Source organism: Populus nigra, chromosome 10 (assembly GCF_951802175.1).
Source record: "Populus nigra chromosome 10, ddPopNigr1.1, whole genome shotgun sequence".
Taxonomy (NCBI): Eukaryota; Viridiplantae; Streptophyta; class Magnoliopsida; order Malpighiales; family Salicaceae; genus Populus; species Populus nigra.
This window is the reverse complement of record NC_084861.1, coordinates 10,472,711-10,485,415: the sequence shown is the minus strand read 5'-3', so window position 1 is coordinate 10,485,415 and position 12,705 is coordinate 10,472,711. Positions and strand designations below refer to the sequence as shown.

The following is a 12,705-nucleotide window of genomic DNA, read 5'->3' as shown; positions in this document are numbered from 1 at the left end:
CAGTGTTGGGCTCAATTTCCTGCATAACCCAACGCTGCTACGTCCTCCTGTCCTAGCAGCATTGGGTCGCGCTGCCAGCAGGACCCACTGGAACCAGAACCCATCAGCGTTGGACTCTGTTGCTACCAGGACCTATTAGTGTTAGCCGGGTTTATTTCATTCAAAATCCAGGCATGTAATTGGCCTGGAGAAAACCAGTCGACATGCTGGGTCAACCAAGAACTCGGGTGACTCGGCAAAAACTCGGCAAGGATTTTTTTTTTCAAATATGTTTTTTCGCCTACCCAGAGACCATTCCTTTTTATATTTTTCAATTGGTTACCAAGTCATTTCAATGTTCGCTATATAAATACTATAAGAATATTTTATTTTTTCAATGTAGGATTCGAAACCTTTTAGTATATATACCTTTTGTTCATAGTAAAAAAAAATTCTGTTTTTTATAATAAAAAATTGAAATAATCTTCTAAACTTAATTGTTTATAACATATATAACATATATCCAAGTGGATTGTTTTTTAATTTTTTCATATAAAATAATAAAACATCAAATATTTTTTTGAAAATTTTTCCGAGGCCTTGGCCGGGTCTGTTTCATTCAAAATCCGAACCTGCAATTGGGGTGGAGGAAACCAATTGACCCGCTGGGTCAACCCGAAACTTGGGTGACCGGACAAAAAACCGGTAGAGTCCCATTTTTCTTTCAAATTTGTTTTCTCTCGTACTTATAGACCCCTATTTTTTCATATTTTCAGTTAATTATTAACTCATTTCAAAGTTCACTATATAAATACTAAAAGAATGCTTTATTTTTTAAATTTGAGATTTGAAATTCTTTAGTATATATACTCTATGTTCACAAGAAAAAAGTTATGTTTTTTTAATGTGAGATAAAAAAACTATTTTGATTTAAATACTTCAACTTATAAGAATAAGATAATATATTTCTAATGTAAGGTAAAAAAAAATTGAGATAGTTTTTTAAACTTAATTGCTTACAACATGTATAATTTATATCCATATGGATTGTTTCTTTATTTTTTATGTAAAATATTAAAACCTTATTTTTTCTCATTTTTTTCCGTTTTGACCCGAGTTAACCTGTGTAACCCAAGTCTCGACCCCTTGGTCGAGTCAAGCTCTAGGACGGGTTTGATAACTATGGTTGTCATGAAAATATATTCCCTGATTTGTTATATATTGTGAACTACCAAAATGCGTTGAAAAAACCTACGTAGATAATTTTTTATAAAAAATAAACATATTTGACCCGTGATGAAGGGTGATAACAATAAAATTTATTTCAAATTTAATAACTTTAATGACTTTAATAATATTTATGATATCAATAATAATATTAAACTTGTTTGGCCTAAGTTTTTATAATTTTTAACCCATTCAAATAAATTTTACAGTCTTTATTTAATAGTAATAATATTTTTCTTAAAATTTATCAATGATGATAATAGTAATAGTAATTTCTATTTTTACTTTTCAAATCAAATCTATGGTTATTTTTCAATATTAATGATATATTTTTTAAATTTCTTAATTATGATATTAATAATAATAAATATAGTAATAGTTATAATAATAATAATAATAATAATAAAATTAAAATTAAAATTAAAAATATTTATAAAAAAATAATATTAATAATATTAATTATAATAAAAATAACAAGGATGTTTTTTGAATATTTTTTATGGGTCCAAATACAATCAAGGATGTGTTTGTTTACGTGGCTAACAATGATTTTTTAAAAAATAAATATTGTTTTTTAAAGTCATTATTTTTATTTATTTTCTTAATTATTTTGATGAATTGATATTAAAAATAAATTTTAAAAAATAAAAAATATTATTTTAAAATATTTATACATAAAAAAATATTTTTAAAATCAACTCTCATGACGTAAACTAAACCTGAGAGTATTATGATGGGTAATGCGGTCTCCAGGAGGAACACGAGTTCACTTTCTATCTTCCATTCAAGATGCTCATTACAAAAATCATTTGGTAAACAAAGCTCACCTAACACACAGCTTTGAAAATCTGTTACCAGTTCATAGCATAATTCTATCGAGCACAGCGTCTTGGCGGGCAATTCATTGACAAGTTTGACCGGATATGCATTTGTCTGAAGGGAAGAGTTACAGGTGAAGTGCTAGTTACCAGGAAGAGATGTCAAGGCATTCTCTGGCAAACACAGCATTTCCGAGTTCTTTTGAAACGCGGAAGCTTGGCATGCAATAACTACACGTGGTTATAGTTTTCGGTCCTTTTTTTATTTTTTAATTTTAAAAGTGTTTATTATTTATGACAGGAATTAGAAATGAAAACACGCAATATTAATCACACACTTTGAGCATGCGGAAAGATCCACTTTTAAAATATTAGCATCGCCTCTAACCTGACAACAACCCGACAGATGAATTTAAAGGCGGCATGGCGGCGTCTCTCTGCATGCACAAAGATTCACTCTTCTAAAACGAATTCAACCAAGCAATCCCACTTTGATTAAAATAAATAATAAAAAAACACGAGAAAGGTCAACAGCAGAGGAATGCTCTATGCATTAAAAATCATGAACATAAATGGATTTCGAACACTAGAAGAAAAAAATGGTAGTAATCTTAATTTATTTGCACTTCTGCTTGTTCTCAACTTCATTTTCTTTTACTGGATCGTTAGAAATAACCATTATTTGTTTCAATATTCCATTGTTAATAATTAAACTCTTGTTGTCTGACATAAATCCTCATGCAATAGCTTGCATCTCAAAAGCTGGGAGCTTACTCTGAGTCTCAAAGGAACAACTTTTCCATACGTCTCGTGGAAAGTTTTTGAATTTAGGAGACCTTGACCCATCGAACCTGATCTTCGAGGTTGGAGTCCGGGACAACTGTTTAATGGGCTTCTGGAAATAAATCTTTGGAGACTGGGAAAAAACTGTCTTAACAAAATCAAATAACAAGTCCAGGGTAGCTGTTAGTGCATCCCTTCACGCCAGAGCTCCCAGCGAGGATCGAACTCGCGACCTTTCGCTTACGAAGCGAACGCACTACCACTATGCTATGGAAGCCTTTGCCGATGAGGAGATGAATTTTTAATTCCAAAAATGACAGAGAAACTAAAGGAAAATCTCCTAAAACCCTCCAAAACGTATGCCAAGCAAAGAACTACTGCAGGTTGCAAAGCGAGCAAAGCAACGAACATAGTAGGATGTGTGGAATCGCCCTGATTGTGCATGGAATTTGCATCGACTTATCATCATCCATCCTCCTCCATTCTCATAATCCTCCCGAGGCAGTAAGCAAGAATCTCTTAAATATCTTTAATCAACAATAATTTTTATCTTTTTATTTTAAATTTACCTGTGTTTTGATTTTTTGTGCACCAGTTAGATTCGCTTTCTGTAGATGATCTTAAACCAGCTCTTCGGAGACGAGGACCCGACAGCTTAGGCAGCAAGAAGGTTATACTTCAGCATCATAATAAAAATTTGAGCTCTGGCGAGGACCGATCGAGAATTGGTGTCTGTTGTGATCGAGGACGGTAAAATAGAGAACAACCAGTCGTTTTTGCAGAGTTGTTCCAATGGCAAAACTGCTACTCAACTGGGGAATTATGTTGGCGAACTGCAATTTATTGGTGCCACATTGCAGCTGAGGGGACTGAGTCCTATAATTCAGCCATTTAATTTATTGATTCCTCCAGGAAGGCGCTAATTTACAACGGTAAATTTTTTACTTGTGTGCTTCCCCCCCCCCATCATTTCTGTTTTGCACGTTTTGCTGTGTATTTGTTTTAATTTTGAGTCTGATTTAGTGTTGCAATTTTGAAGGGGAAATACTTGGAGGAATTCATGTGGAGAGTGGCAGAAATGATGGTGTAGTTGCCATGCAAACTCTAGCAAAGTGCTGCTCTTGTGATCCCGATGGACACGGAGGCACGTGCTATGTTGCTGGACATGGGTTTAGTTCTGTTCCGATAGTTCTTTCACCTCTCAAGGGTCGTCTCAAGGGTCGTAGGCTATTATCAATTTGCAGGTGATTATTAGAATATGCTTGGTTTTGTTTTGATCAAATATTAAAGTAGGGATAGGTATTCCCCGGAATATTTTTTTTGTTACTATTGTTTGAGCTGAAGTTATGCTTTAATTACCTATGTTCAGGAATTGATTCTATTTATGTAGAATGCATTAAGAGAGCATAGTTTTGAAACCTGGACTGGCCAGGTGGGTCGACCCGGGATCCGGTTGACCTGGACCTGAAACCGGTCCGGATGGAGGTAAAAACTCGCTTGGGAGTTGACCCGGTAAAACCCGATCGACCCGGTAGGTTGACCCGCGCAAACCCGGATGAGACCCGGCCTTATTTTCTTTGGCAACTGTCTTGCTCTTCGTCTCTCCTTCCATGGCAACGGTCTTGTCCAAGGTTTCTCTATACACTGTCTATCATTTTATTTCTCTACACAATAAAAGAAAAAAAAAAAAGGAAAAACAAGTGAAATTGGAGGGCTAATATCAGCAATAGCAGCCTCCTTTTCCTTTTCCCAATCAAATTTTGTTTTTTTTGCTGATGGCCCTTTTAGTTTCTCTCCTTTCTCTTCTTCAAACCCTTCTCCTTCCCCTCAATCTTCTTCGTCTTCTTCTTCTGTACAATCTCAGCCATCCACTTTGCCTATGGCGGGGGGTAATCTAGAGCTCCTAGGAATGGTCACCCACGAACAACACTACTGGGTTTGATCATGAAGCTTTAGAGAGAGGTGCTAAGGTTTTGAGAGAGTAATCCTCTTTCTCTCATGCTAAAAAGGTTAAAAGTTTTCAAGGTGTCCACAAATACAATCTGTATGGGTGCTTTTACTTTTTTGTGTTTTTGGTGGTGGGATTCATGGAAAATTTATGAAAATAGGTTTTCGGGTTTGCTTGTTTACAAATATAGTTTGTAAGGGTGCCAACAAAAAAAATTCACGAAACCCAATAAAATTTTCGTTAGTTTTGCTGGGTTTTTGAATTGGAATTGATTTTTTTTATTGGGTTTTTAATTGGAGGTATTTTTGTAAAATTTCTTACCATATTTTTTTGGTCTTATACAAGAAATGACAGCATCAACGTGGATGGGGTACAATTATACAATTCATGGGATATGACAGGCAAAATTAATTACGTTGCCTAAACTGAAAGTTGCTTTTTGGAACATTTGCTTTAACGAGGAGTTGAAATCCAATAGGGAAAATTTAACGAGGAGTTGAAATCAATCTAAACTGAAAGTTGCTTTTTGGTGCGTTCTGCACCGCGTTACCAGACATATTCTAAATCAGTATAGATACTCTACCAGCAGAAAGTGGGCCGCGTGTCCGGACCCAAAATTAATTGGTCCAGACCGGCCCCAAAGAAAGGGGGGGCCCAAAACGAATTGCGTCCAGACCGGACCCAACAGGTCCTCCTTCTCTCCGCAGATCAGATCCTATTTATACAGGACGCCTAGTAAAAACTTAAAAGAAACAAACGGTGCGTTTTATTGGAGTCTTCGAGCAACGAAGGGTTTAAGAGCTCTACCTCTTCTCGTTTTCAGTGATACTAGGTAGAGATGCCTTCAATGGAGCAGAATGGTCCCAGAAACACAACACAAACTCGAAAACAAAAACCGGTCCTCAAGCTCTCCAATCAACCTCGCTGCGCCGCCGATGCTATTTCCAGGTCCTCTCTCTACGCTTTTTTTTTGTTATGAGTTTGTTTTCAAGTTAGCAAATTAGAGAAAAGAAAAGGATTCAATTTGACTTCCGATCTCGAAATATCTTCAATGAATTTAAATTTTTAGGAGCTAATTGAAGTTATTACCTCCTCTTCTTCTATTTTTGAAATTCTGGCGGAAACCGAAGTGATTTATGTATTGCAATACAGGAGGGAAATAATTAAAAAACAGAGAGAGTCTCTACCGATTGCTTCAGGTGCTTTTTTAATTCCTATATCTTTAGAAATATTTCAGGTTAGATAGAACATATCAATGCTTCTCTCTGACTTTTTTTTTGTCTTTCCTAAAAAACAAATTCACTTCTCCAGTTAAGGAACGACTTGTCCAGGAGGTTAAAAACCATGACGTTTTAATCATCGTTGGTGAAACCGGAAGCGGAAAAACAACTCGTAAGTTATTTAATTTTGCAGTACTATTATTTGTTGATGTGAGTCTAAATCTCTTATCAATTGAATTTATTTATTTTTGATTTGTAGAGTTGCCTCAGTTTCTATTTAATGCTGGGTTCTGTCCCAATGGAAAAGTTATTGGGATAACACAACCTAGGCGTGTGGCGGCTGTAACGGTTGCTAAAAGAGTTGCAGAGGAATGTGGTGTTGAGTTGGGTCTAAAGGTTGGATATTCCATCAGATTTGATGATAAGACTTCCAGCTCAACAAGGATCAAGTACATGACCGATGGATTGTTGCTGAGGTAACCACTAAGTCTGCTCAATTTTAGGTCCTTTGTTGTTAAAAATGCTGTATTGTTTCATTTTTATGGAGCTTTCTAATAAAGTCTTGTACTCTTTGATAGTTTGTGTAGATATTGTAAGGGTTAGGGTTAAAGGTGCTGCTTGCTGTGTCCTATTGATTGCTGATACTGGTTCATTTTGTCATGTGAAGGAGTCAGTGTTCGTAGAATGATCTGGTCAGAGATTTTTTAATATTTTCTTATTCATTTGTAAATGGGGCAATTGCAAACATTATGTAATGGGAGAGAGGAATGATGAATCTGTAGGCTGAACATCACAAAGATAGTAGATTTCAGATCGCTGCAATATGAATGAGCTGATGTAATTCTTGATGCACTTACAGGGAAGCATTATTGGATCCATATCTCTCGAGGTATTCAGTAATAATTGTTGATGAAGCTCACGAGAGAACTGTCCACACCGATGTGTTACTGGGCTTGCTGAAAAATGTGCAGAGAGCAAGGTTGAAATCTGTCATTGACCATGCTGTTGTCAATAATAAGAAGGCCAGCAATGGTATAACGAAGGAGAATGAAAAAGGAGCCGAATGCACCAATTTTCTCAAGCAGTGCCAAAGGAAATTTCCTCCATTGAAGTTAATAATCATGTCTGCCAGTTTGGATGCACGTCTTTTCTCAGAGTACTTTGGTGGTGCCAGAGCTGTTCATGTTGAAGGCCGTCAGCATCATGTGGATATATTTTATACACTTCATGCTGAGACAGATTATGTAGATGCAGCCTTGATTACCATATTCCAGGTCATTATCCATCAACCTTCATTATCTTTTAAAGTTTTGCAGTTCTGAGACTTTGCATTCAAGCTTTTTGACTTTCACTTTTGACCACCAAAATTTTCAAATTGTCAAACCTTTTAATGTCTCCATTTTTTTCATATTCAACTCAGTTTTTCATGTTTGTTGGTGCCACATGTATTGCTGAAATCAAGTTCTTCGGTTCTATTCTAGAATAGTTCTATGTGGAAGATGGAAATCAATTTTGTTCCAACTTCTCACAAAAAAATTAAAAAATTCCTTTTCCCTCAATTGACCCGAGTGTGATTGATTTGTAAACTAACACTCGAATGCTACAAATGGTCCTTGGACCATTATGATTTTCTTTCACAAATATTTAAGTTCATTGTGCAGTTTTTTTTATATTGCTACTACTAATTGTGCTAGATCCACTTGGAGGAGGGCCCAGGTGATATTCTCGTGTTCCTAACTGGGCAAGAAGAGATTGAAGGTGTTGAGAGACTTGTACAGGAGCAACTTCAAAAGTTACCAGAAGAAAGTCGAAAGTTGGTAACTGTTCCAATATTTTCATCTCTTCCATCAGAACAGCAAATGCGAGTTTTCATGCCAGCTCCAGCTGGACATCGTAAGGTAGCTTAATGATATTTGTGAGCTATCCTCTATATAGCATTTGAATTGGTGGCACTTGGAATTGACAGCCACAGTGATGATAATAATATGAAGTTTACTGGCATCATCTCTGAAAAAAAAATAAATGAGATGCATGATTCTTAGTGGCTGGTTATGTTAACTGGTAAACATAATTATTTTTTATATATCCATTATAATTCATCTCTACACACATACGGAAATTGATGTACAGTGAATCGATACAGATAATTCATATGTAACACAGTATTTCTAGATGCTTTCAATCTCTATGCTACACATTAATGGATTTAATATTTTATCTGTGCCTTAAACTCTGATTTGATTTCCGCGTGATCATTCAGTATTCTTAATCATAGCACTTTGTAGGTGATATTGGCAACAAATATTGCTGAGACATCAGTGACTATACCTGGAATCAAATATGTTATAGATCCTGGATTCATAAAAGCACGTTCTTACGATCCGGTCAAAGGGATGGAATCATTGATAATTATTCCAACATCGAAAGCCCAGGCTCTTCAAAGGAGGTAGGCAATGCTGAATTATGCTTGGGTGAAACAGAGACTAATACAAAGGCTATTCAGTTTGAGTTTAGTGATCAACTTTCAACGAGATTTAATTCGGTTCTAGTTACTAGATTCCTCTTAAATTTGTATGATTCACTTTCTGTTAACAAATTGTTACCTGTAATCCAGCCTGCCTATACATAAGCTTGTTTATAACATCCGAGTGATTTTCTTTCATGGTTATTTTGACTATGAAACTATCCATGCTCTGTTATAACCATCTCCTTGGATTTTTTATTTTGGTCCTATGCCATTGGGTGCATCGCCCCATATGTGCGTGTGCCATCTTTTACATGAATTTGCATGTTTGAAGCTTAGAATTGGTTGAATGCATTAATTATCTAAACAGTTAGAAATAGATGTTTGTTTTCTTTTGTTTATTTAGTTTTCATTGAACATTATTTCACACACACACCGTCTCCATCAAATGGTATTTTTGATCAAATAATAATCAAGATTGACAAACATTTTGTTACTGCAGTGGACGTGCAGGCCGTGAAGGACCAGGGAAGTGCTTTCGACTCTACCCAGAGAGTGAATTTGAGAAGCTTGAGGATTCAACAAAGCCAGAGATCAAACGATGCAACCTCTCTAATGTTATTTTGCAGCTCAAGGCTCTAGGCGTTGATGATATTATAGGATTTGATTTCCTGGAAAAACCATCAAGGTGAATCTTCAGATTTTTTTTCACAGTTCCATTGATTTGGCACGCCATTCTCGTTCTGCATGTATTGCTAGTAGCAGATGATTGTAGATTAGTTACCATCATTAAGATTTTAACCTAGACGGAAATTCCCCGCATGTTTTTCTGCTTGACTATGGCCATGTCTTTCTTTCAATAAAGATTTAGTTTAGCCACTTTCTCATGCCATCCCCTTCAGCCTCCTCTTAGGGGCTTCTTCTGGTGTTTATTGCATCTTCAAGTCTCCTTCAGTTGAACTTGAATTCAGCCCATATTTACTGGTAGAGCCTGAGGTCAAGTTACCTATTGATTTGTATTGTATAGTATAGTATAAATAACCATTTGGGAATATACCTAACATTTTTAAGATGTTAAAAACTTCACAAATTGATTGTTTTGCTGGTCTAGATGCTGGGTGTTGGATGTTATAATTGGGTTAATCCAGGCTGGCTGGCCATCTATTTGTGTATAGTGAGGGTAAGAGATAATATTCTTGTTTGGTTCATGCCTGTGGTAGATGACCTTATTTATTGATGTTTATCTGGCTTGTAATTACTGAAGCTGTCTGGTTGAATAGAGTTGTTTCCTATGTACTGTCTCAAGGGACCTACATTTTTTAAACAGATCAGTAATCCTTTGTTACTGAATGTAACAGGGCAGCTATTCAAAAATCGTTGGAGGAGCTGTTTCTGCTGGGTGCTTTGACAGATGACTGTAAGTTGTCGGATCCTGTTGGGCATCAAATGGCTCGGCTTCCCTTAGACCCTATTTATTCCAAAGCTCTCATCCTTGCTAGTCAGTTCAACTGCTTGGAAGAAATGTTGATAGCTGTTTCAATGCTCTCTGTGGAATCTATTTTTTATAATCCTCGTGAGAAGTCAGAAGAGGTATGTGGTTTTCAATTGCATATTATATGTTTCTACGATGAATAGTGATTGGACAGAGTTCCTCGTCCGTATTAAGTCAAATGCTAAGTTATTCACCATGGCATCCAACAATAACTTTGTTCATATCATTGTCTGGCGTTGTCTAGCTAAGTTATCATTGATGAGTGTACTAAAAACTGGCCAAGAATTAGCTATTATGTGGACAGAGTCAATGGGAGACTAGGTGTTCAGGGAATGACTGGAACACTGATCTAGGCAGTTTTCAAGAGTGCGGATGACCTGATGAGAATTTTTATTTTTTTTATTTCTTTCTACTTTTTTCTTTATATACATATATTTTCTGGGTTCTAAATGTTCCAGCACTTCTGATTTCTGTATGATATGTTATTCATTGCTAAAGGACTGTTGCAGTTTCTGAATCTCTTCAAACATTGTCAATATGATGTTAGGACTGGCTTTTTTCTATTCTTGCATTATATTGTGCTACCTACCCGAACCTGGTAAAACCTTATGTTAAAAAGCATTTTTTCTCTCTCTCTTGGCAGGCAAAAACTGCAAAGAAGTGTTTTGCAAGTCCAGATGGTGACCACCTTACTTTGATTAATGTTTATCGCGCTGCTGATGAACTTTTACAGAAGAGAAGGATGGAGCTTGGTATAGAAAAAAATGAGAAAAATATTAAAGGAAAAAATGAAAAGATACTGAGAAAATGGTGCAGGGAAAATTTTATTAATAGTCGCTCATTGAGGCATGCTTGTGACATTCACAGGTTGTTTACCCTTTTTCTTCCTCTTTTCCCTTAGGTTACTTTACTTTCTGGTAGGATTCACTTATAAATTTTAATTTCAATATGGATTCCATGTTCAAGAAATTCTTGAGACTTGACCTATTGTGATCTTTATTAGCTAGCAATCTTGATTTAAGAGGTCATTTTCCACTGCAGTCAGATTAGAGGACATGTTGAACAGATGGGTCTTCCTATTTCTTCTTGTGGAGATGACACTCTTCAATTCCGTAGATGCCTTGCTGCTTCATTTTTCCTTAATGCAGCTTTGAAGCAACCCGAGGGAACATACAGGTATTATATTTCTCTATATAAGCTCAGACATCCATTTGCATGTTCCTTCAGGATTCTTTCGCATTTCTATTATTCTCCCTTGTTAACAAGTCTTTGGCGAGTTGGTCATGGCATCCAACCTTCTCTTGAAATCCCTTTTCATTTTATGTCTCGCTTTCCATTCTCCTACATCAAGACCCTCAAATTTGCTGAAATGAATGGCAGGGCTTTAGCAAGTGGTCAAGTAGTGCAGATCCACCCTACTTCTGTGTTGCACCAGTCAAAGGTGGAGTGTGTAATTTTTGATGAACTAGTCCAAACAAGTCAGAAGTACATTCGCAACACAACTAGAATTGATTATTTGTGGTTGACTGAGCTTGCTCCTCACTATTATGCAATGCAGGGTTAAAGTTTTGGTATGAACTCTATCAACTAATATTTTACTTGCCTTCTCATCTTGTTTGGTCATTTGATGTAATGCTATTGCTAGATGCAGCTAAGAGTTCTATCCCCGAGTCTTTTGCACTTATCAACTTATGGCCTGATTTTCATACTGTAGCTGGGAAATAGCAACTAGAGGAGGATCGCTGGAACTCATGTTTGAGGAGAAGTGGCTCTATGTTTTTTTGTTGATAGGTTGCATTCACAAGTTGGACTTTATAATAAAGTCTTTTCCGAGTCTATGCATTTCAGCATTGCTTGACCAGATGACTTGAATTTTGGAGGGCTTCTACACCATGCATGTCCCGTTAGTTTCCATCTGCAATGTTCTGGCTTTTCTCTTTCAGCAAGGATCTCTTCGAAGAGGTGGTTGTCAGTTCTTGATGGTGAACATTTGGGAAAGTTGCTGCTTCAGTCGTCCTTTATTAACTTATGGATTCATATGTGAAAGCCTGACTGTTGGAAACAGCATCTAAACAGACGTGGCTAAATTTGTGGCTGGTTTTTCATCTAAATGTGGGCCGGGGAGAGGCGTTGGCGGCCATGAGGAGTGCAGTTTTGATCCCCAAGCAAGTCAGAAAGTAAAGGTTTAGTTATTCTTTGTATTATTTAATGAAGCCAAATATATCACCAAATGGCCACTGTATACTGGCGCTCACAACTCAAAAGGCCACCCTGGTGGCCTTGTATCTTAAACGAAACAACTTTTCTTTTCATAAATGATAATTTATCCATGGATCTGCAAATAGTTTGGAAATTCTAGGCAATTGATTGAATTGCTCATCGTATTTTAGTTTCTCAGCACCACATAGTCTTTACACAAGGAGCCTCTAGTTGGCAAACCCTGTTCGTGAAATCTCCGGCACTGGACGTGAAAACCACTCTCGTTTGTGAATTTCTGGGAAGTATTCATACAGCCTAAATGGTGTTATTCAACCAGCAAGGTAGCTGGTAAAAAGTTCAAAATGATCTTATTCTTGCCGTTTCTTTTTTCCTTCAATAAATAATCTTTCTTGGTGTTTTTGTTGGACAATGATTTACAATGACACACCTCTCCAGTCTTGGCCAAAATTCTTGTTTGCAGTCTCTTTGTATATATAAAAACAAAGTCATGTGTTTTAAAATTCATTCCTATCACTAAACATATTTTTTTAAAAAAAAATTCAAAGGGTAAGGTC

The 12,705-nt window shown here is 36.3% G+C and overlaps 1 protein-coding gene and 1 non-coding gene across 5 annotated transcripts; one reads left to right on the top strand and one right to left on the bottom strand.

The window, feature by feature from the left end:
* Window positions 1-3,012: 3,012 nt before the first annotated feature.
* On the bottom strand, window positions 3,013-3,084 carry TRNAT-CGU (transfer RNA threonine (anticodon CGU)). Its single transcript has one exon. It is a non-coding gene; the product is annotated as a tRNA-Thr (tRNA).
* Window positions 3,085-5,500: 2,416 nt separating this feature from the next.
* LOC133705701 (pre-mRNA-splicing factor ATP-dependent RNA helicase DEAH10) lies at window positions 5,501-12,273 on the top strand. 4 transcript variants are annotated; one of them, XM_062131050.1, is made up of 13 exons: window positions 5,501-5,703; window positions 5,886-5,954; window positions 6,067-6,147; window positions 6,235-6,451; window positions 6,835-7,249; window positions 7,670-7,873; window positions 8,261-8,421; window positions 8,942-9,127; window positions 9,798-10,029; window positions 10,575-10,798; window positions 10,973-11,107; window positions 11,312-11,502; window positions 11,646-12,273. In XM_062131050.1, the coding sequence occupies exons 1-12, from the start codon at window positions 5,613-5,615 to the stop codon at window positions 11,493-11,495; spliced, it is 2,199 nt and encodes a 732-aa protein (XP_061987034.1). In that variant the 5' UTR covers window positions 5,501-5,612; the 3' UTR covers window positions 11,496-11,502; window positions 11,646-12,273. The 4 variants fall into 4 exon arrangements, with proteins under 4 accessions (XP_061987034.1, XP_061987035.1, XP_061987036.1 ...); XM_062131051.1 differs by having other exon boundaries at window positions 11,583-12,273; XM_062131052.1 differs by having other exon boundaries at window positions 11,577-12,273.
* The last annotated feature ends 432 nt before the right edge of the window (window positions 12,274-12,705 follow it).

What these genes read in the sequence shown, in the direction of transcription:
- LOC133705701 (XM_062131050.1), top strand. Translation starts at nt 5,613, where the DNA reads ATGGTCCCAGAAACACAACACAAACTCGAAAACAAAAACCGGTCCTCA. An exon ending in GCCGCCGATGCTATTTCCAG is followed by an intron (nt 5,704 to 5,885) that starts GTCCTCTCTCTA and finishes CGGAAACCGAAG; the next exon opens with TGATTTATGTATTGCAATAC. An exon ending in GTCTCTACCGATTGCTTCAG is followed by an intron (nt 5,955 to 6,066) that starts GTGCTTTTTTAA and finishes TCACTTCTCCAG; the next exon opens with TTAAGGAACGACTTGTCCAG.